Genomic DNA, 24,798 nt, shown 5'->3' on the forward strand with positions numbered 1-24,798 from the left:
AAAATGGGGATAAAATATGGGAAAAGATGTGAGGGGTGACCATTGAAACCGGCCTCTGGTATAAACCAAAGTGCGGTGGACTAGCAGTCACCCTTCCACTTGTAGTCTAGATATGAAGGAGCTAGAGTGCCCCAAATCTGAAAATAAATCGACACCTGTTGGCCCCAAAGCTTGGCGCCCCTTGCGGTATTTCTTTATTCAATTTCAAAAGCATGAAAGGCTGAGTACAACAAAATCAGCTAAGAGATTACACCTGTATGTCCAATCTGACAGCCCACAATACCTCTTAGCACATAGGATTCACAATCACAGATCTGTGTCTCAAAGCAACACACTTTGCCTTCCTTTGATCAGCCAAGGCCACTAAGCAGGGTAGCCATGAGCATACATCTGGCATATCTCAAGCACATGATTCAACATCTCAGCTCATACATACATTCACTGTTCAACCTCTGTCTCCACCCTTTTCAATCTGCCATACCCCTCCTCTCACAAGGGGCCAGATAGCTCAAATCTGCAACAGACATAAAGCAATAGAAAGAGAGATAGATGAACAAATTCAGAGCTTACCCAAAATCAGCTCGTGGATCTGCTCCGGAGGAAGTAATGGTACCAATCTGTACTTGTAGGCACTTGTTTCAACAACCCTGCTTCACACGTGTGAGTGTACTTGTCTGTACCTTCCTCTTTGCATCCACCTCAATGCTGTACTTGACTGTACATACTTGAAAATTCTGCACTGTACCAAGGAGAGTGCCGCCTGCAACTGTACGGCTCTATCTGTACCAGAAAGTACGTCGCCTGTAGTTGTAATGATGTACTCGTGTACCTGAAGGTACAGTTCTGTACCTGTTGTACGGCCACCTGTCAGCAGTCGTACAGGTGACTGTACTTGCTGTACGGCCTCTGTCAGAGCGTTTCTGTCTTGTCCGTACAGCTGTACCTGCAACAGAACCTGCAGCAGCAATTCTGCACCTGTGCGCAGCATGTACCAGCAGTTGTACCCGCAGCAACACCTGTGCGCAGCCTGTACCAGAGAGTGTACCTGCATAGCCTGTCCGTACAGAGCTGTACGGTTGGTTTGCACAGAGAAAACAGCAGCAGCACACCCTTCAGCAGTCGACTCCTCCTCTTGCTTTCCACGCTTCCCAACAGCACGTATGTTCCACGATTTCCAAAAAGAAGAGAGAGAGAGAGAGTAGAGAGAGAGGCATGCACTCCAAAAGTGGAGTTGCCCCCTCCCCATAATACTTTAATAAATATTAAAGTTCCCTAGGGGCCACTAAGGCCTAGGGGCAACCTTCATTAAACATTAAAATTTTAATGTTCTAGTTCCCCCCCTTCACACCTAGGGATGTCCACACATCATTAACTCTGTCCGGGCACCCCTCATGTGAATCATTCAATATTTTGACTCAGCAACCACCATGCCCACACTTGTGCTGTTCCATTTTCACAGGGCCATGACATACCCCCCTCTTGAAAAATGGCAAGCGTCCTCGATTGCATTCTAGTGATACAGCAAAATATCCAAAGTGAAATATACAATATGGCAAGATTAGCGTCCCAATCTCTCTAAGCCATGCACATGTATCAACATCATTCACTGCAAAATAATGGCGTAGTAATAGTCCAAGTTGTATACCACTGTGAACCATACATATCCACAAAATCCCATGTGACTAGTACATATATATCATAGAAGTCCCATAAACAGATGTACTGTCAGCCATCAGTACCTTCGGGTGAGATGAAAACTGCACCAAGCGACCTCTAGATGTCATCTGAGCCTGTCTGTATCAAGGGAGTGGAGGTGCTACCTCCCTCTTGAGCATCAGGTAATGCTTCAGACCCCTGCTCTGCTGAACCTGAATGAGCCACAACAAGAGTCGGCTCTAACTCAAAGGCATCGAGATAAAGCTACAAAATCTGAGGTGAATCTGTTAAGTCACCTTCCTCCATTCACTTCGCATCCATCGGTGAATAGTTCTTGAACTTCACAAGATAGCGACGGGAAACTTTACCTCGTACCTTTCTTTCCTTATGTGCCAGTATCTGCTCTGGAATCAGAACCTCATCAAGTTCCTCAACTTCCGGCTGAGCCTCATCTGATACATCCTCAGGCACATCCCCACGGAAAGGTCTAAGGAGACTCACGTGAAAAGCATTGTGAATCCTCCAGTGATCTGGTAGCTTCAAACGATAGGCTACCTCACCAATCTTTTCCAATACCTGAAAAGGCCCATGATAACGCATGCTCAACTTAGGGAATAAGCGCTCTTTACCCTTCATCTTCTTGAGTCTAGCCTTTTCAAAGCGCAAAGAACCCAATCACCCAATGCAAACTCTAAAGCACGTCTGTGTCGGTCTGCGGCTTTCTTTTGCTTCTGCTGAGTTTTCTGGAGTGCCAACTTAACCCTCCGATAAGCTTCATCCATACTCTCCACATACTGATCAGCCTCAAAGATCTTATCCTTTGTATGCAAAATGGGTGGTACCTTCTTCCCTCCTTCCACAATCTCAAAAGGCGCCTTGCCTGTCGAGGTATGTACAGTGTTGTTATATGCAAACTCCACCAAAGAAAGATACTTTTCCCATTGTTGCTTGTGCTCTGATACATAACACTTGAGAAGATCCAACACTGTAGAGTTAGCCTCTTTTGACTGACCATCTGTTTGCGGATGAAATGACGATGAAAACTTGAGAGTTGTACCCATGTTGTCAAACAATCCTCTCCAAAATAAACTCGTCATCCGTGGATCATGGTCACTAATGATAGACGTAGGCAAGCCATGATACTTGAAGATGTTCGCCATGAACAACTTCACCATATGATCCACTTTGATCGTCTTACGCACGGGAATGAAATGAGCCTGCTTACTGAACCTGCATATGATAGTCCAAATGCCATCATTGCCCGTTTGTGTCCGTGGAAGATCAAATATAAAATCCATGGCAATGCTCTCCCAAGGTCTATCTGGAATAGGTAAAGGCTGTAATAACCCTGGTGTCTTTTGACGGTCAAACTTTACCTTCTGACATACGATGCATTGCCGCACAAAGGCATCAACATCTCTTCTCAAGGTTGGCCAATAAAAGAAAGTCTCCATTGCTTTTACCGTGGCGTCAATACCTCTATGACCTGCATACGGTGGAGCATGACTTTCAATCATAACCTTGAGTCGCAATGGCCTGGTAACACACAGTCGGCCATGCATCAATAAAAATCCATCTCTGAGAGTATAGTGCTCATGTCGTTGACCCTCAGACATCTGATCATACAACTTTTCAAAGTCCTCATCATGGGCATATTGCTCTTTCATTTCATCAAGCTCATGATGATAAGCAAGTGAAACTGCAGAGACCTGTGGCTTGCGTGATAAAGCATCTGCCACTACATTCTTTTTGCCTTCCACATGCACAATCTGGAAGTGAAACATAGACAAAAAGTTTGCCCAACGTATATGCTTCTCTGAAAGCTTAGTCTGCGTGAGGAAATAACGCAAGGGCTGATGATCTGTCTGCACAGTGAAATCAGCCCCAAGCAAGTAGTGTTTCCATGTAGAAAGAGCGTGAATTACAGCCAACATCTCTTTCTCATAAACCTGTAAATGCTTCTTGGCATCTTGCAATATTCTACTCTCATAAGCTATCACATGTCCCTTTTGCATGAGAACTGCACCAATGCTACTTCCGCATGCATCACACTGGACAATAAAAGCCTTTCGGAGGTCCGGTAACACCAATACTGGATCCGAAGTAAGCTTTTCTTTGAGCTTTTTGAATGCTGTAATTTCCCGATCAACCCATCTAAACAGAGTTGCCTTCTTTGTCAAGGCATGAAGAGGCGAAGCAATTTCAGCAAAGTACCGTATGTACCGCGTGTAATAGGAACACAATCCTAGAAAGCTGCGTACATCATGCACGGTCCTCAAATCTGGCCAATTAAGAATTGCTTCCACCTTTGCTGGATCGATACGGACTCCATGCTTAGACACAATATGCCCCAAGAAATGTATCTCTTGCAAAAAGAACTCACTCTTTTTGCCATTTACAACCAGCCTATGGTTCCTGAGTTCTGCAAACACAATGGCCAGATGCCTTCTATGCTCTTCCTCAGTTTGTGAATGCACAATCATATCATCAAAGAATGTGCCCACAAACTCTCTAATGAGGCGTGAAAATCCTATCCATCATTCTGTTAAATGTGGCAGGTGCATTTGTCAAACCAAAGGGCATAACCAAGAACTCATACAATCCAAACGTGGTTCGGAATGCTGTCTTATGCACATCCTCGGGTCTAATTCGTATCTGATGATACCCACTTTTCAAGTCAATGCGACTAAAGACTGTGGAGCCCTGTAAGCGATCCAAAATGTCATCGATCCTCGGTATGGGGAATCGATTCTTGATGGTGTTCTTGTTCAGCGCCCTGTAGTCAATACACATGCGCCAAGAACCATTCTTCTTTTGCACCAAGAGTACAGGTGAGCAAAAGGGTGATGAGCTAGGCTGTATCGACCCTTTATTCAAAAGCTCCTGCACCTGACTCATAATCTCTTCCTGTTGGGCTGCACTAACACGGTACGACGATCTATTCGGTGGAGTACTACCAGGAATTAGATCAATGGCATGATCTTCTGGCCTCTCAGGAGGAAGTTCTCCTGGCAATGACTCGGAAAAACAATCTTGAAACCCACATAAGAAATCAGTCCTGTCCTTATCTAACATAGACAAATTAGACTTAGACTCATCATCTTGTGCATCCTTTACATAAATCAAGTACGCGGAAAGATGTTTTTTCATTATTGATGAAATTGCCGAAGCGGATACAATAGGAACAGATTCCCCTTTGAGTTTTACATCCAGTACATGTTCTTTCCCTCTATGAGTCAGAATGATTTTCCTATTGTAAGTATCCACCACCGCATGTACTCTGTGGCACCATGGCATCCCCAACAAAACATCACAGCCATTAAGTGGCATGATGAAGAACTCTTCACTGTCCACATAACCTTGCAAATGAAGCCGGAGCTTCCCAATGATAGGAGTAACGGGTTCTGCATACCCTGGGACAAGCCATATTAGCCTCATGTAACGGCCCCATCTCCTCTGCACGAATCCCCAATTGGCCAGCCAAATCTGGTGAAATGAAGTTGGCTCTAGCACTTGTGTCAAAGAATATCAAGGCATTCTGATCTCTCACTTTGCCCCATGCCCTGCACAACTCTGTCTCTTCACCACCTGGCTGTTCCCCCACAAGATCAGGAACTAACCCTGCAGAAGGTTTTGGTTTCTTTGACTTGGGCTCTCCTTTATTATCAAAGTCCTTTTGGGACTTCCTCTTGGGACAATTAAATGACATGTGTCCCTCTTCAGTACAGTAAAAACATTTACGACAGCCTGTACCAGCAGTTGTACCCGCAGCAACACCTGTGCGCAGCCTGTACCAGAGAGTGTACTTGCAGCAGCTTGTCCGTATAGAGTTGTACGGCTGGTTTGCACAGAGAAAACAGCAGCAGCACACCCTTCAGCAGTCGACTCCTCCTCCTCTTGCTTTCCATGCTTCCCAACAGCACGTATGCTCCACGATTGCCAAAAAGAAGAGAGAGAGAGTAGAGAGACAGGCATGCACTCCAAAAGTGGAGCTGCCCCCTCCCCATAATAATCCTAGGGTCCCAACTTTAATAAATATTAAAGTTCCCTAGGGGCCACTAAGGCCTAGGGGCAACCTTCATTAAACATTAAAATTTTAATGTTCTAGTTCCCCCCCCTTCACACCTAGGGATGTCCACACATCATTAACTCTGTCCGGGCACCCCCCATGTGAATCATTCAATATTTTGACTCAGCAACCACCATGCCCACACTTGTGCTGTTCCATTTTCACAGGGCCATGACACCATCCCCTCTAGCTAACATGGTCAGCCCTAAAGGCTAAAATAGGACACCACACAGGAAGCCAACAACAAGGGGATGATGATGTCTAACAATGACATGATCCTGGTCACACACGGGTGGCACGAAACTGGTTCCCGTCCATGTGACACAAAGTAACTGGTCCTTTCACATGAGACACTAGCCTGGCCTCATGTGAACATGGCACAAATTTCACTGCTCTATGGAGTGACAGTCCCATAGAAGTGGCACCAGAAATGGAGATGGACCAAATGGGTGGCCAAATGGTGACAACTTGTACATGCACCGATGAACTTCGCTATTGCAAGTACAATTGCCCCAAAAGTGTAACCAACAAAAACTCTCTCCAAAGAGTTGATACACCAAATGACCAAAAACTTGGAGAGAGAGAGAGAGGCTCAAAAGCAAACTTCCAAAAAACTTCTGAAAATGTTACTCGAAAGTGATGTTGAAGGTCCTGAATGCACTCCCTTGGATGCACAAATCACAAGAATGCAAATAGCGAGTTTGTTATAATTGGTTTGCTGATGCGGTGATGACATCACTATCACCATTAAATCCCTTCACTAGTGGGCAGCAGCTGGCTCCTTTTTCTCTTCTGGTTGCGCACTGTTCACAGTAGCATCAACTTCTCTTTTGGCTGCTGGTCACCTGCAGAGTGGTTGTTTGCTGATTATGCAGCAGCCATACAGCCTCCACACTTGTGGGTTTTCAGCTGGTGATTCTCTCACGCATCTGGCCGTGTAACAGTGCGGTGTTTTGGGGCTGAATTTGTGACTGTTTTGAGACATTTTTGGACAGCTTTTGGTGTTGTTTTTGTATCTTGGTCTTGGATAGTGATCTTGACAAAAGCCTTGTTGACGCTTTGTGGAAAATCCGGTGCAAGTCTGCACCCACACCTTGGTTTCTTGTAAAAGCTTCTATCTGAATAAAGAAGTTTCTAGGGGGGCCGGCCATTCCGGCTCAGTGGGGTGTTTTTATTTTGTTTATGGTTCTTTCAATGTGCTTTCAAAGCTCTATCTGGCATTTGAAGTGGCTGTCTATCGCTCTGGGTCCTTGACTAGTTACAGTTACTCATGGGATCATGGAAGAGTTGGTGAGTGTCGAGTGAGTATTTTGTAAGAGTTGGTGATTCTACTGAGTTAGAATCTGAACTAATGTAAGAGTTGGTGACTCTAGTGAGTTAGTATCCGGACTCATGGAAGGGTTGGTGACCCTAGTGAGTAAAGTCGCGAGGAAAGGGAGAACCTTGGCGAGCATTTATGGTTTCATGGAACATGTGTATGGATCATAGGAGTGGTGCTCTTATGCAGTCCAATGGCATGGCAAGATGTCTTGTGGCTATGCATTTTGCTCATTCTCTTTTCGCAGGTACTTAAAGCTACTTATGGATTTATGAATATTTGGGACACAGATGGCTCTTGTGCCTGTGTCTGGTTATTATGACTCGGGATATGGATAAAGTTTCTTTCTTGATACGGTTGGCTCTTGTGTCCGTATGTGACTTTGGATCTTGGATCTGGACTTACGGATGCTACAGATTGGCAGTGCATCTGCTACACTTGAAGAGTTTTTCAGTGGTATAAGGTTTATACAATTGCGGTCAATTGCTTTATAAGATGGAGGGGATGTCACCATTTGGTCCCTTCACCAGTCTTGATCAGTGTTTTGGGGCAAGCCCATACAGAGAACATAACCAAGATGAGAACGGGGATTTTCCACAAAAAGCTAAAGCATCTATTGGCAAAGCTTGACTTGAAAGATGACTATAGAGCATGAGTAGCATGGGATTTTATTCATCAAAGTGACTTATAATGCTTATAAGTCAGTGTGTTCACACAGCATTAATGAAGGGCTGTACATATTATTATTTTGGGCATGGATAGGTGGACAAAAAGAGGCACCTAGCTAAAACTTGGGAAGCAAGTTTGGGAAAAGCATAAAAGCAGCTATTTTTGATAGCCAAGCCACTTTTGGCATAAAAGGGAAAAGCACATCGACTCTATTAAAGAGGCAAGGGAGGGCTGTTTTCAGCATCTGGCGCTCACTCCTCCTGGTCAGCAGAAGTTCTTTCCTCTCTCTCTCCTACAGCGTTGGCCGTACAGCAGGCAGCCGGCTTGCTTCTTGTTTCCCTTTTCCCTCTCAGCGCTGGCCGCACAGTTCTTCTTTCCTACTGAGCGCTGGCTGTACAAGTGGGCAGCAGCTGGCTCCTTTTTCTCTCTGGCTGCACACTGTTCACAGCAGCACAACTTCTCTCTTTTGGCTGCTGGTCACCTGCAGAGTGGTTGTTTGTTTATTATACAGCGGCCCTACAGCTCCACACGTGGGTTTTCAGCTGGTGATTCTCTCACGCATCTGGCCGTGTAACAGTGGTGTTTTGGGGCTGAATTTGTGGCTGTTTTGAGACAGTTTTGGACAGCTTTTGGTGCTGTTTGTATCTTGGTCCTGGATAGTGATCTTGGCAAAAGCCTGCTGACGCTCTGTGGAAAATCCGGTGCAAGTCTGCACCCACACCTTGGTTTCTTGTAAAAGCTTCTATCTGAATATAGAAGTTTCTACGGGGGGGAGTTACATCACTGTTGACGTGGCGGCTGATCCTTTCTCTTCCGGCGCCTCCTCCCATTCTCAGTGGTGCCTCCTCCCACTCCTGGCAGCTTTGGCAGCGGCCCCTCCTTTTCTGGTGGAACGGGTGCAGGTGGCGCTGTGTTCTTTCGATGGCACAGCTGCTGCTCTTGCAGACAGGGTTTCTCAGGGTGGCGGTGCTATGGTCTGTGCAGGATTGGATCACAGTTTTCTTCTTCATGACCACTTTCACCCATTTGGAAGCTTCATATACATCCATTTTTGTAGCATGCATGTCCTGAAGGAGCCCCACATTCTTCTCCTTGATTTGGTTTAGCTCAATTTTGAGAGCGTCTTGCTGAGGCTTCTTTTTGAGCTGTTTATGCAGCTTTCCATTGTTGTCCTTGTTGTCCTTCCGGACTATAGTCTTTGCCTTGAGAGAGCACTTATTTCTCTCTCATGCTGATCAGCTTAAAAAATAAATATATCGGCCATGAAAGGGCCATATTGTGTAGTTCTTGCATCGGCAATATGAGTATTCTCGATTTTTTTGAGGATTTCCTTCAGCTTCCCATACTCGCCGTTCCATTTTGCTGACCTTGTCATGGATGGTTATTACAGGGAAGAGCAGGTTCTTGTTCTTGTTTGCAGGGGCGAAGAGCAAAACAGAGAAAGCAGGCAGAAGAGGGCGGGTTTAGAGTTTAAGGTGGCAGCAAATGGGTGATTGGGGCCAGCAGATTGACGATTGAGATGGCGACTGGGCGATTGGGGAACAGCAGATGTGATTGGGGCAGCAAATGTGCGTCTGTGACTGCAAATGGGCAGTAAATTGGAAAATTTGGAAAAGGTGCAGCGCTCGTGGGCATTGCAGGGTATGGGCATTGGGCAGTCCTACCACACAGCAAGCAGCAGAACCCAGAGAGAGAGAGAGAGAGAGAGAGAGAGAGAGAGAGAGAGGGAAAGAAAGTTGTATTAACATCTTCAAAAGGCCAAAATGGCCTATGAGACCAAAACGTTACATCATATACATGAGGTACATCATCCTTTGTACAAGATTGTAATAAAGAAAGATAACAAAAATCTAGAACTGATCGAGGTACATGAGCAGAGAGCTCTCATATCACCCTAATACATCCTCATGGGCCGCTGTGACATGGTGCTCAAGGTGGTAAAACTGAGCTGGCGCGAGAAGGCTGCGATGATGGGAGATGATGGCCCGGATCCTCCTGTGGTGGTGTGGCCGTGGGCGAGGGCCATGGGGTCTGGGGCATCGAGCTCTGCATAACTCAGTGGCTCTGTTGAGTGTCACCCCTCTCGGCTGAGCTCCTGCACTAGCACGTGGTCTGGGTATGATGGAGAGAGAGAGAGAGAGAGAGAGAGAGAGAGGGAGGATCACTTCTGTGCTGATTTTTTTTGCTTGCAGTTCCTAAAAAAAGTGTTTAGCTTGGACACTTTGCTGATGCCTCTTCCTCTTGAACTCGGTAGAAATGTAGCTCGCAATGTGGGCTTCTTTACACGAATTTTCACGCAATTTTTCGGTAGGTGTTTTGTTCTAAAATAGATTTCCAGGTACTTGCATGCCTGACATTGCCTGTTGTGCTTTTCTGCTGATAAAGTGGGACGTTCTTTTACAGATCCAAAGGGTATTCAGGATGCCCAGAAATCAATTGGCCTTGGTCGTGAAGATCGGATAAGGCATGTTCGTTAAGGTTGTGCGCTGTTGCAGTGAGACTATGGTATAAAAGGTGGATGGGGAGGTAAGGGGGGTGGGACGATGGCGGATGGGGTGGTCTTGTAATGTCAATTGTCATTTTGTGTCATTTGCATATGGACTAATCCAACAAAAGGCATGTGCCTTGGAAAGGATGATTTGTTCAATTACATATACATATGTATGTGTTTTGTTTGCTTCAACAGTTCCAAATTACATGTTATATCTGGTTCCTTTTATTGGGTGGCTTTGTGTATATGGATTGTGATAAGTAGTGTGGCAAAGTTTCCAAAGGCTCAAACAAGTAGTCATTTATGTTCTTCACTGGCTGTGATCCGAAATTTTGGTATTTGTGCTGGCACCATCTTTTTGAGGATCCAAAATACGTGTATATGATCGAGATATGTTGTACCTTAGTCAGAACGTAAGGTCCAGTTCACCTTTATTATATATGTATAGTCTTTATTGTAGTCAATGCATACATAGGGTCCACTTTACCATCACATAGTTTACGTAAAAATGTGTTTTTTAAAAAGAGAGAAGTAGGCCTCCATCTACACGGGTGAGTTTATTGATGTAGTACTGGATCATACAAAACGAATACATTTAGGAGGATGGTAGGCCAGCTTGTTTTTCTAGTTTTTTGTTTTTGATTCAGTAACAGTTTTCACACTCGAAATTCTGAAAATCTTTACACCCGGGCTCAAAAAAAGGGAATTTGTACTCATATTTCTTTTTGACCCTGCCCATGCTTATAGATGCAAGGGCATCATATGTTGGATATGCTAACCAAAAAGTATGCATGGATAATAATCTTGTGGAGTAGATTCTTTATACTTGATCTTGTTGCACTTCAAGACAAAGTGACCTTAGATATGAGTCGAATTCACAACACTGAAGCTCCCCATGCCAAGGAGGTGGTAGTGTCTCTATGCACTAAAGAGGAAACAATGGAGGTACCTATCTTGATTTACCCCCTCCCAAAAGGGCCCCATTATTGACTACCCCTCATCCTAAAGTACCATCCTCATTATCAGGAGTCTCTATAAATAACAAAGCCTCTACTTCCCAAAACCTCCCAAAACACCTAACACGAAACTACACCTTAGAAACCAAAGCTCTTATATCCCAAGAACCTCACACCAACTCCTTACTACCTTGCTCAAAATGTTCTATGTTAACTTTAGCTTCCATGTTAACTTGAGCCTCACCAACCATCAACAATCTCTTCAACCTCCAAGCCCTTCACTTTCCATACCCCTCCTCAAAAGTAGTCAGGTGTTCAAGTCAAGAGCTTACCTTATGCTTTGCCGAATCATGTGTCATTAAGTCTTGCCTTTTTGAGCCACAATAGTGAGTGTGCTAACTTGTTCATTGTGCCCTCACTATGTTGTTACACCAGAGTGCTCTTTTGACAATAGGGTGAAGGAAGAGCTCCCTATGCCTAGATGGTGGCAAACAGAGATAGCATTCATGATGATTCTCTCTTACAAAAGGCAAGAAAAGAAGAAGAAGCTAATGTAAGAAGGAAACCTATAAATAAGCCTATGTAGCAAGCATCCATCAAGCATGCAAGATTCAATAGAGCACAAGAAATAAAGAGTAGGGAAGAAGGGGAGATCCCAACTATTCTAATTGCAAGCGAATGATCGTCCATTCCTTAGTGTAAAAAATGAGTTGCGATTGTAGGTCTTCTTCTCCCATTAGCTTCAAAGGTGGGTATATTATCACCTCCATCAAGGCATAGAGAGCTCTCCCTTTACCCCATTGGCAAAGAAGCATTCCGGTGTGACAACAGAGTGAGGATGTGATGGATGAGCTAGTGCACCCACATAGGGAAGTTATAGTTTATAACACACTAAGGTAAGACCCAATGACACATGCTTCAGCAAGGCTAAGGTTAGCTCTTGACTTGAACAACATGTGTACTTAAGACTAGTAATGAGACCAAACCATTTTGAAGTTTGGTCAGCCTTGTGTGAAAACTAGTCACTTGTATATACCTATCTAGCAATGCATTCATCAAATGCATTTACCAAGCAAGCAAGATTCAATGATATATACAAGCAAGCAAACAAAGAAGTAAGAGGAGAGCTCACAAGTAAACTATTATAAGGAAATGATTGTATATTGCTTATGGTCTAAAATGAATTATATACAAGTGACTAGTTTTCATACTAGGCTAAGGTTGCTTTATATGTTCTAGCACTTGCTTACAAAAGATAAGTGCATGTTCGAGCAGGTAAGATGGCAAAGTCCCTTGCGCTAGATCAAGTGAGTGAAGCCATGTTAACGTACAAAGTGGTTAACATACCTCCCTTCCTAATGGTGATCGCGTCCTCACATCACACCTAAGTTGACAGTAGTTGTTGATGGGGTGGAAAGGTGTGTATGCGTAGGATATGCCATGAAGTTGATGGTTGAGGTTAATTGGTATAGGTTGTAAGTATAGAATTTGAAAGGTGTGTATGCGTAGGATATGCCATGAAGTTGATGGTTGAGGTTAATTGTTATAGGTTGTAAGTATAGAATTTGAAAGGTATATTTCTATACTCAACAAGAGGGTGGTAGAGGCTTGGGATGGCATGTCTTTGGCACGTAACGGGATTCAAACCCATGTTTTCAAATTCACAATCTGCTGAAACTAATCCGCAGAGCCAGATGCAGGGAAAAGTGGTGGAAGGCAAGCTATGGTTAGCCCTAAATGGTAAGCAGCTTGTTGAGGAAACATGGAAAGTGATAGGCGATGTAGAGGTGCTTCATGCTAGGCCTCTGTTGGTTATAGAAGTGGTGTGGAGCCTTCAGCATGAAGTGGTTGTTAGAAACAAAATACACCTTGTGGTTGACGAAATAAGTGCTAGGACACCATGGAATGATTTGCATGGGTAGATGGTAGTCCGTATCTTCATGGCACGACATGAGAGTATGTCATGATATCACAATGTGATGCTGAGAGATGAGGCTTCATTGTGGCAAATACATCATCCATGGTGATGAATTAGAGTCAGGGCTTCTCCATGCGATGGGTTATACCATGGGCCAAGCTTGCCCCCACCATGGTCCTTCCATGTACTTAGAGGGTTGGCATTTGACAAGGTTAGTTGCAGGTGCATGTGTTTGTGTATGTTGTAAGATGTGAGAAGTGTAAAAAATATGATGCTTGTAGTAGTGAAATATTCAAGTGACATGGGCAATGGATTAAAGGTGTGCTCGTGTGGGCACATTTCTCCAACAAGAAGATAACTATTTTCTTTGACTCTCTTTGCTTCTTTCTTTGACATCCCTTTTCTTGGGGAGTCAATACTATTACATTGTTTGAGGAATGTCAAGGGACTTGCGCATGGATGTGCCCATAGCTATAATGGAGCTGGGTGGTCTCTGTAGCTCAAGGGATTTTGCATTGTTGAGCACTTCAGATAGAGGCAGTGTGGATCACTAGATGGTGTGGTTGAAGGTGAGGCCACGAGAGGTTCCTGCTATCTTGAGAAAGGTCCAGGCGATGGGTCATACCATGGACCAGGCTTACGCTTGCCATGGTCCCCCCATCCAAAGATGTACTCGTGGGCTAGTGCGACGATGAGGCTCAATGGAGTTTCGTGAAAGAATGTTCACCAATTAGGAACACTTGAGTCTTTCATCATGACGAGGGAGAGAAGTCAATGAAGAATGCAAGGGTCCTTGCACCTCTAGCCACTCTTGGTAGAGCAACCCTCTCTTATGAAGAGCTAGAGTCCTCAAACTTACCTTCCTTGTTGTCACCACAAGGAAACCTTACAAATGGGTGGGAAGCAAAGATGGAGAGAGTTATGGAAAGCTCAACCTCTACCTCAATGCCTTGGTGAGTGAGCACATGCCAGGGAAAAGGTGAGAGATGGAGAGAGGGAGAGGAGTGCTAGCATCATCCAACTATCACACTCAAACACACAATCCTTAAGCGTGCATACATCAAAGAGAAGAGAGCACACAAGCAAGCATCAATCACAAGAGGAAGAAAAATTTAAACTCAATTGTGAGAATGGAATTATGAGTTTTCTCATTAGCCAAAATGTTTTATATACAAGACTCATATTAAAAATGCTCGGCCACCCAAGTAATGTCATGGGGCCCAAAAGCCAATCTAGGCTAATTTCCTAGTCTAAGTATGCTAATGGAATTACACGTCATAAGCCCAATTTTGACTATCTTTTGGCATTACACGAGTTGTAAGCTCAAAGATTTCCTATACATGAAGCTCTTTGTAGAGTACAAAAAGTATGGCTCAAAAATATTTCCGCGCGTTTGGAGTAATGTTAGCTAATGTGGTTAATGTACCCCCTCCCTAATCATTGTTTTGTCCTCGGAATCGGAAGTGCAGTATAGTGGGAGTCAGCATTTATACATATATATATATATATATATACATATACATATATTTATACATATATATACATGTATATATGTATATACATGTATATACATGTATATAAATATATATATATATATATATATATATATATATATATATGGCCTTTGAGGCGAGACCCTCAGGACATTCATCAAGTGTCCTAATCTAGAAATTCCACCAGAAGGGTGATGACGAGGGTGGAAGAAGCAAATGGTGATTACAATGTCAGGATATGGCACTTGGTCGTAATCTTGGATGAATTTTTGCATGGTGGGAGAAGCATCATGCCTTGTTGAGAAGGGTGGGTGGCGGAGGTATCCAAGGGAAGTAAAATTGTAACTTGGGGTTCTTCTCCAACTCTTTATCAAAGAGATCCCAGTCCCACCATCATTCGATTGGGAAGTAAATGGGGCTGACTCTCGGAGGTACTGGAAGAGTATTCCTTCCAAAATTTGGGCTTCAGAAGGTATGGCTGCCCCGCCAAACGGGTTGCTCCCCCATGAGGTTATATGTGATTGATAATGGCCTTCTGTATCCACTGCAATCCCTTTTACAATGTGTCTTGACCATTGGTTAAAGTTTTCCTCCAAATAACCTTGATTAGGTAGAGGTCCAAGTGATCCTTGAGGATCCTATTAGATCTTGGTTGGGGTCTTGCTTGTGCTACAGGATCAGAATTTCTTGGTCAATGTCGAGGGTGTCTAGTGGGTCCTGCCATTTAAAAGGATGGTCAAGGGGGAACATCTGTTCATGCTCCCTGATTGGGGGTGTTGGGATCTCTCCTTCTTACAATCCTTCCAAAGATGAGGCTGTTGCTTATGGGGTAAAAGGGTGGCGATTAACTTGCGAGGTGGAGGCCTTTGTGAGTGCATTTAAGGCTTCTCCTAAGGAGGTAATGGGTGGGGGTTTTGGGGGAGACAAAGATGGGGGCAATGGGGTTGTAGAGGTGAGATGTAACCATTGGCAGAGTGGTAGAGTTGAAGTGGAGGCGACAGGAAGGGGATTGAGGTTGATGGTTTGGTGTGAAGTTCTTTGGTCTTGATTGAGGTAGAAGCTTCTGTAATTGGTGTGTTAGAAGATGGCCTTGATGGGGAAGGGTCCAAAGGTGCCTTGCTTGGGCCACTAGCCTTGCAAGGTTCTCCTTTGTTGTTGTGTGCTCTTGGCTGCTTGCTAAAGCATCACTATCGTCTCTATCTTTGTCCGAGGCAGTGTCACTACTCTCCTCATCTTCTTCCTTCAACAGAGAGTGATGGCTTCATCGGCGTATAGAACTCATGGGTGTCCTTGTATTCATCATTTGAGACATCTTGGGGGGGCAGGCCACATGGACTGTGTTGAACACGTGTGACTGGCTAGTTTTCATGAGTTGGAGACCTGCTTCCCTATTTTATGGTAAAGTACTAGGATTCCAATGGGTTTGTAGACCACACTACCCTTTGAGGTTAAATGTTGGTAGGTTTCATCCCCACCGCATGCCAGCTCTGTTAATGCGCATCCACTGTGGATGGCACTGGTGATGATGGTTGTTGATGTAGGGTAGGGGGAGAGATTGTTGTCGGCGGGGAAGAAAAGCTTGAAGAATTTTCCTTCCTCCAGGCAACGATTAGAGAATGTGAGGATGCAGTACCATGCCAACCAAGAGGTTAAGGCTGAGGACGTGATGGGGGAGGCAAAAGATGGTAAAGGGGCTCAGTTAGTGAGATTGTGTTTTGGAAAAATAGCATGGTGATGGTGGGTGGGGAGGAGTCCAGGGTGCTTTGGAGAGGATGGTCTAGAAAGCAGAGGTGGGTATGTTCTCATCTATGTAAATATTATGTTGAAGGAGGTTGAGTTGGAGGCTTTGGTGTGTTCCAGCTTTAGGAGACCAAAGGGTAGGTGTGGGGAGATGGCAAGGTCCACTAATGTTGGTGGCATCCATCAGGATATCAACCTTCTTTTCAGCTTTCGACGAGACATGCTCCTACTATGGTCTGGATTTGACCTCTCTGAGTTGTTGCTTCTCTAGCTAGGGCAATGGTCATGTCTTTAGCTTCATCACCTCCCTTGATATCCATGTGTTGCTTTCAAAGTTTGTTTTGGAACTCATCCATGAGATTTAGCCTTACGTGTGCCAGGGTCTCGACCTAATATAGCATGATATCATATGTACATATTGTGTGCACAACCTTGGCATGACCCTATCATGTTTTGGCAGAGCAAAGGAAATATGTGGGTTCGAGTCATCAGATTTGAAATCCGATCCACTAGTGGGTGCGCCATGTGTTAGCATGTACATACACTCCTATGTTTAGCATATAAATCTACCACAAGTAACCTTAGCCATGCAAAACCTTAGTAGGGTAGTTGGAGGGTCATGTGTCTTTTGGGTTCTTGTGCATTCTGTTCTTCATGTGTTCTTTTACAATATTTCTTAGCAGGTAGGACCTTAGCCCCTAACAAGGGAGCAATAAGTGTAACTCTAGAATTCTTAGAGAACTTATCTTTGAGGTATAAACTACCTTGGGTGAGGTGCTTTAGCAAGTATGGTCTTGGCTTTGCCCTAGTGGTACAGGAAAATCCAAGTGATGATGAGAATAAGTGAAGCTAGTGTGACTAGTAGTACCTCTTGGGGCTGATTTTTATAGCAATCAGTAGTATCATGGTTTCCTATCCTCATGCTATAAGTGCACCAGATTCCTCCTTATCTGGGTATTAGGTGGGGGCATTCTATGCTTGTGTGGTTAGCATGGCAAATTGAACACCAGACCAACTCACATCTAGGGTATAGATGTGGGTGTCCCATATTGTCTTTTCTTAGTCTGACTTTCCATTGCTCAATCAATTTGCTACAAGAGTGCGGTCGCTAGGTCTTCTACTCTACTGGTGCAGCCTTTAAAGACAATATACCAAATGATGCTTCAAATGGAGTTCCATCAGGGAGATTCCTTGAAGTAATTTCCATGAAGTTATCATCAAAATCTATGGCACTCCTATAACATGACTCAAACTTTTTATGTTTTTCAGAGTACAAGCAAGCTTGAGTCAAGGATTCCTTCTAGGAACCTTCCAATTAGCTATTTATCATAGAATTTATTAGTCTCACAACATTTAGAGTGGAGGTATCTCTCACTCTATTGATGTAGTTTTTGATTGATTCTTTCTCTAGCTACTTGATATGGTAGAGTTGGTCATCTTGGTTTCATTGGCTTCAATGGAAAAAATAACCACTTGGGTTTCATTGGGTTTGCTGGTGAAAATAACCAGTTGTGAATGTAGTCTTCAAGGTGTCAAAATCAGCCTTATCCTCTGGCTTCAGTGATCAGGACCATTGTCTCACCTTCCCTTCCATGATGAGGCTGAAGACACTCACCCTTACTAGGTCATCAAGTCAACCACATGAATCACACATTTGATCAAACACTTCCAACAAGTGTGTAATAGGATCTCTCATCCCATTGAAATTTAGTATCAACTTTGTAATTTGCATCAATTTGATTGTATTTTGCTATCTAGGATTTGGTACCACTGCTATAGCTAGTGTGGTGGAGTTGCTACGAGTCATGTTGCTAGCCCCCTCCCTATTTGTGCCACTATCATCAAAGTATCTTCTATGGTTAGTGTATTTAGTAATGGTGTAGGTGAAGGTTGAGGTAATGGCTAGTATGAGGAATAGTATGCATATCGCACTTGCCCTTGAGGTGCCATGTAAGACTGGGTCGTACTATATGGGGTGTGGGCTCCTCCCAATACGAGGAATAGTACGCGTATCGCACTTGCCCTTGAGGTGCCATGTAAGACTGGGTCATACTATATGGGGTGTGGGCTCCTCCCAATATGAGGAATAGTATGAGGAATAGTACGCGTATCGCCCTTGTCCTTGAGGTGCCATGTAAGACTGGGTCATACATGGCACCTCAAGGGCAAGTGCGATGAGGAATAGTACGCGTATCGCACTTGCCCTTGAGGTGCCATGTAAGACTGGGTCATACTATATGGGGTGTGGGCTCCTCCCAATATGCCGAACCTATTTTCAAGCCTCCTACTCCTTGATGTAAGGTTCCTATTGTGGTATTATTAGCAGCTTCGATTGTTTCTTTGACCCTAGTAGCATGGATTATTACAGTATCCCGATGGCAAAATTCAACCTAAAACCCCCCTCACTGCTTGTACCAAAGTCTTAAATGCTACAAAGCCTGGAGATTAAAACTCTAGATAGTTTTGAATAGTCCAAGGTTCTTATTTTGAGTGCTAGCTGACCCAAAAGCTGTTAATGTACCACCGCTATCATTGTGCGGTCGTGCTAGTGGTGGTTCTAGGAAGGATTACTTCCTCCCGTATAGGTTTGGCACTTCTAGTTCCTAAACTAGATTAGTTAGGGTCCACGTCGAAAATGTGGATAGCTCCATGGTTGGTGGTCCTAGGAAGGATTACTCCCTCCTCTATAAGGTTAGTGCTTCCAGCTCCAAAACTAGACTGGTTAGGGTCCACATCAGGAACAAATAGCTCCATGGTTGGTCTTTCTAGCAAATGATCTCTTATTTGATAGGGTTTTGGTGATTCTCTGACTCCCACTTTGTAGGGGAGTCCGGTACTCTAACTTAGGAGGCTCTGCAATGATATGCTCCCAGTACTTAAGCTACCATCTTTGCCATCGCTTGAATATTGTGTTACTAAGGATTGGAGGTCCTAGGATTGTGAAACATGCAATGGTTCCTCTTGAGATGATGCTCTCGATTCTGCATCATTTGAAGCATTCTCATTAGTGGTGGGGTATTGGGATAATGCTCTCAATTTGTGGCATTTGAAGCATTCTCCTTAGTGGGGGATTGAGTCTAAAAATCCTTCCTCGTCTTGTGTACATGTGAGGGTGAGTGATTAGCTTAGAGCATCCCCTTCTCACACACAAGTCACGAGGAGGTGGTCCTGGAAATTCTGGATTTAGGTGGATTCTTTAAGTTTTTTAATCCTTATGTGACTTGAAAATGTGCATTCACAAGATGAGAATGTGGATTCTCACTTGGGTATGTGCATGGCCAAATGAGATGGGAACATCCGTTGTGGCCAAGTCCCTTTTCAACTTACGAACATACATTCAAAAATCAAGGAACATGTTTGGTGATGTGGAACATGCATGTTCGTGCGTGGCTAGGTCCCTGTGTTACTTTTGAACATGCATTCACAAGTCAAGGAATGTGCATGGCTATCTTTTGATGAGTCCATATGTATGTTAGTTTACTGACAGCTCTGTGTGCCAAACTATAGTGGTGGGATTTTGGGCCACGTGGTGGTTCAAATTTTAGCTTTTTTAATCATTATGGCCATTTATGGATGGAATATTTTTTAATCTTTCCTTAATGAGGAAAATTTTTTGACCTTTCCTTCATCATGAGGATATTTCCCAGATTTCCCATGTCAACAGACATAGCATATTTTCCACATTTCCCGCATCAAAACAAAGTAGAAATGTCCAACATGTACACAAACAATCCAGCGGGTTGTTTTCATAGTTTTGGCCAAAAAAATCCAAGTTTAGTCTCTCTAATCCCTTAATGATGTATTTTTTATTTGATAGGCTGATTAATTCACTCCTACTACACCTAATGACATGCTTAATGTAGCCTTATGGTGTTTCTACAAGGTTTAGTGGTGAGATTAATGCCTCCAATGAAGTAAAACTAAAAAACTTAGCAATTGCAAGAAGAAAGATCTTAAATCAAAGAAAATGGAAGATAATACTTACTTACACACATGCAATTTGAGCTTAAAGGGTTGCTCCATACACCAAGGTAATCAATTAAACAATAAAACAAACAATGAAACATGAGAAGCAATACCAACCATGGTGGATAATTTACATTCCAATCGGGCTATGTCACTAAGGTAATCAATTAAAAAGCAAAACAAACAATGAAAAATGAGTTAAGCAATACCAACTAGTGGATAATTTACATTCCAATCGGGCTATGTCAATCTCTAATCACAAAGTATAGCAAGTGAGTCCTAATCTAGGGTGCTTCGTGCTAAAGATGGTTGCGTTGATTCGGGAACACTGGAGCCTTGCACGAGGGAGAGAAAAAGATGAAGAATGCAAGGGTCTTTCTAGCTTCTTACACCTCTAGCAACTCTTGGTAGAGAAACCCTCTCTTGTGGAGAGCTAGGGCCGTTAACCTTGCCTTCCTCATTGTCACCTCATGCAAGCTTTGTAAATGGGTGGGGAGAAAAGAGGGAGTGAGCTATGGAAAGCTCAACCTCTAACTTGTGAGATCATGGGGGAGAGAGAGAGAGAGAGAGAGAGAGAGAGAGAGAGAGAGAGAGAGAGAGAGAGAGAGAGAGATGAAAGCTAGTGAGTCATCATATAATGACTCACACACACAATCCACAAGCAAGCATGCATCAAAGGGAAGAGAGCTAGGTAAAGCTCAACCTATAACTTGTGAGAGCATGGGGGAGAAGGGGAGAGAGGGAGAGGAGAGCTAGCATCATCACACAATGACTTACACACATGATTATCAACCAACAAGAATGCATCAAAGAGAAGAGAGCACACACAAGTAAGCATCAATCACAAGAGTTTAAGAAAGACTTAAACTGAATTGTGAGAATGAGATTATGCATTTTCTCATTAATCAAAATGTCTTATATACAAGACTCATATTGACAATGCTTGATCACCCACCAAGGAACTTTCCTGATGGGTCTCAAAAGCTAGTCTAGGCTAACTTCGCAGTCTAAGTATATACTGCCAATGTTATACAAGTTGTGAGCTCAGTTTTGACTATCTTCCACCAGCACTACAAGTCGTAAGCTCGAAGCTTTCCCATAATCATTTACATGAAGCACTTTTGCATGGTACAAAAAGTATGGCTCAAAAAGTGTTGCCACATGTTTGAAGTACTGTTAGCCAATGTGGTTTGACAAAGAACAATGCCTATAATGCAGAGCCCATAATGCAAATGTAGCAGGGTTGGTTGCCTGCTAACACACTAAGTGGTTGCTCTTCTCTGGAAAGTATGTTCGAAGTCCTCTATTCTCATGGCATAACATAGAAGACACTATGGGGTGGAACACAACACAAGAAGAAGATACAAGATTGCAAGACGAACAAGAACACTTGCACTACTCCAAGGACACTAATACATGTCCTTCACTATACAGTGCACACTCAACAAAGGTCACAATAGTGAAGAGGACGACATAGGTCAAGTTCATGACAAGTGATTGTAGAACACAGGGTACAAAGTGGTATGAAGGATGAGCATGAAGGATGTCCTTCTTCAGGATGATCATGAGGGATGAAGGATGAAGGATAAAGGATGTCGTTCAAGGTGAGTCGAGGGACCATATATGCTTGAGGTCGAGTTGATGGCATGGAATCTTATCTATGGAAGATGCCCTTAGAGCGGCAACCTTTTCTAGAATCTCCTATCTTTGGTAGATGTTGTTAGAGTGTCAGTGTGGGGCCTTCAATGATGCGAGTGCATGCACCGCTCTGCTTCTAGATGGTTCCTCTGTGTTGACCCATTGTGGTGGTGTTACAGTGTTATGGTGTGACACTATCACGATGTTACAGTGTTATGGTGTGTGACATTGTTACGGTGTGGCACTGTTTACGGTGTTACAGTGTAGCGGTGTGGGCACCCTTGGCGGCTATAGGTCACCCACCACTAGAGTTCTCACCGTCCTTGGTGAGAAGAGAAAAAAGAAATGGCCCCCAAGAAGAAGGGAGGCAAGCTTGCTATTGAAAAACTAGCAAGCACATACGTCACCAAAGTGTATCACAGATGAATGTATGCACTGGGATATCCGACAAGTGATTAATAGCGTTTTTTAGATGTCAGCTTAGTAAAAGCATCTTCATGAGTGTCATTGTTTCCTCATCAAGGAGATCACAAAGAATTCTTGCATGCTTGAACGGTACAAAGGCATGTAGCTTTATGTTTTCCATGGTATGGTACCTTGCCCATATAGTGCCAAAGTGGTTTGAAGGGACTTTCTCACGGAGAAGGTAGCCAGATGGGCTAGGTTCCTTTGAAGAAAATAAACCACTATCAAACTGTATTACTTCAAGGACAGTATCTTGACAAGTTGATTTGTTAGGATCGAATCGGTGAAGGTGGTGGGGTGGCCAAGTAGGGGTGGGATGGAAGGGGAAATTTGGTCCCAAGCAAAGACCTCTTCGTCCATCAAACCTCCATCCCCCACTGCGAAGGCTTCAGCTCCTTGGCTGAGGGTGAGGAAGTTGAAAGCCACCTTGATCATAGGAATGCCGGTCACACCAAGGCTATGGATGGGACTGGTCTGAAGAACGGTGAGCTTGGGCGGGGTCATCGTGTACGTCACCTCAGCGCAGCAAGGAACGATGACTGTTGAGCAGTGAGAGAGATGGGTGGACTGTTGAGTAGTGAGAGAGATGGGTGGGCTTGTGGAGCACGGTGGGGTGGAGTAGAGGATGGTTTTTTTTTTGGGAAAGCAGGTGGACTATGGGCAAGGGAAGGCTCCAGGGGAGGCTTCTGGGCAATAAAAGTGTTAATCCTGGAGATGGAGAAGCAGGCCGTCTCAAAGTGCAAAGTTGTACGGTGTCGTGAGGAAGAATTTGGTGGATGATGAATGGTCCTTCCCAAGCAGGGATGAGCTTCTTAGCCTGTCTCAGATAACGAGCTTGGTACACCAAGACCAGTTGGCCTTCCTGCTGGAATTGGGGCTTCATGAGATGGCGGTCATGCCATGCCTTCCTTCTGTTTTGTTCCACCTCCAAAGCTTGGTTGGCCAATGCCTGGGTTTCGTACACAGGATGGCCAGACGGAGCACTAAAGCATTGTGGGTAGTGTCATCCTGGTAGGAGGTCCCTATTGAGTACGAACCTTTGTTGAATTCAAAGGGCAAAATGCCCTGCAAGTCAGGGGTGTCGTGGCTTTGAAGGCGGTTTTGTAAGCCCACAAGGTTCCAAGGAGGGCCTCTGACACAGTGACTAGGGTGCTGATGGCACATCTTGTGGAGTAAGTGACATAACACTTTGTTGGTGCTTTTCGCCTGCCCATTGGCCCAGGGGTAAAAAGCACACATGACTTGTGATGGAAGGCTCAGTAAAGGTGGTGATGACTTTATTGATGAAGTGGGAGCCTCTATCACTAGTGACTTCCAAGGGGCAACCGAAGTGAACAAGGATGCGATCGTATAACAATCGAGCCACCTTGCTGGCCATGCAATCCTTGGTGGCTTAGGCTTCCGTCCACTTGGTCGCGTAATCAGTGATGGCAAGAATGTATCTGCATCAGCTTGGGTATGTCATTGGGTCTACGGGCCCCATGAAAATCAGGACCCCATTTCTTGAATGGAGACCAAGCAAGGGATATCTAGAGAGGCGGGTGAGATTGACAGGTGGGTTTGGGCCCACACCATTAGAAAGTATCACAAGATTTAGCAAAATGAATAGAATCTTTAAACATGGTGGGCCACCACGGGCCATGCTAGAACATAAGAGAACCCAAGATGTGGCTGGGATAGTGACCACCACCAGGGCCGGAGCGGGCATCTTCAACCAGGTGAGGCACTTCATGAGGACTGATGCACGTGTAAAACACCATCATGACCTGCCTTCTTGTAGAGTTGGCCAGCTATGATTTGGAGGGGTCAGCTCTTTACCAAAAACCGACGCTTAGCGCCCACCCACTGGAAAGTGTCCTATGGAAAGAAAAGCAAGAAATCCTCGTACTAGTCCGAGATAACAACTTTGAAAAGGAAAATATTAGGAAGGTCATCATCAATACCTATTGTGCAGGCTCCCAAGTGTCAATATGCAGGAAAGGTGGTCTGCCAACCATGGCGTGATGTTTGCCCAGTCGAAGGAGGATCTTAAAGTTGAATTCTTGGAAGAGCAACAGCCACCACCAAACATGACCTATCACCTGGGTTTATTGAGAAGATACTTGAGAGTGTGATGGCCTGAGATGACGATGAAGTGGGAGCCCAAGAGATAGTGGCGAAACTTTTGGCAAGCATAGACAATAGCCAAGCCTTCCCGCTCAATTGTGTAGTTTTGTGTAGTGGGAGTGAGGAGGTGGCTCGCATTGTAGATTGGTCTGTCCAACTTGTATGTCACATTGGGCAGAGTAAGTATCGCACCCACAAAATAGTAAGGCTTGCATCTATATGGACGTGGAAGATGGTCGTCCAGTTGGCTGGGATGAGAATGGGGGCTTCGGTGAGGTGCTTTTTAAGGTAGGAGAATGTGGTAGAGGCTGGG

The 24,798-nt window shown here is 44.2% G+C and overlaps 1 protein-coding gene across 1 annotated transcript in view; it reads left to right on the forward strand.

Moving 5' to 3' along the window:
• The window catches only part of LOC147639911 (zinc finger/BTB domain protein), a 58,651-nt gene extending 48,223 nt beyond the window's left edge, over positions 1-10,428 (forward strand). The window contains exons 2-3 of the mRNA XM_086775261.1: positions 9,905-10,019; positions 10,116-10,428. Of these exons, the coding sequence (XP_086631387.1) occupies positions 9,905-10,019; positions 10,116-10,189 (189 nt within the window). The 3' untranslated portion in view covers positions 10,190-10,428. The remainder of the gene's footprint in view (positions 1-9,904; positions 10,020-10,115) is intronic.
• Positions 10,429-24,798: the final 14,370 nt, after the last annotated feature.

Source organism: Cibotium barometz, chromosome 3, assembly GCF_041138505.1.
Source record: "Cibotium barometz isolate CiBa-2024 chromosome 3, ASM4113850v1, whole genome shotgun sequence".
In the NCBI taxonomy this organism is placed as follows: Eukaryota; Viridiplantae; Streptophyta; class Polypodiopsida; order Cyatheales; family Cibotiaceae; genus Cibotium; species Cibotium barometz.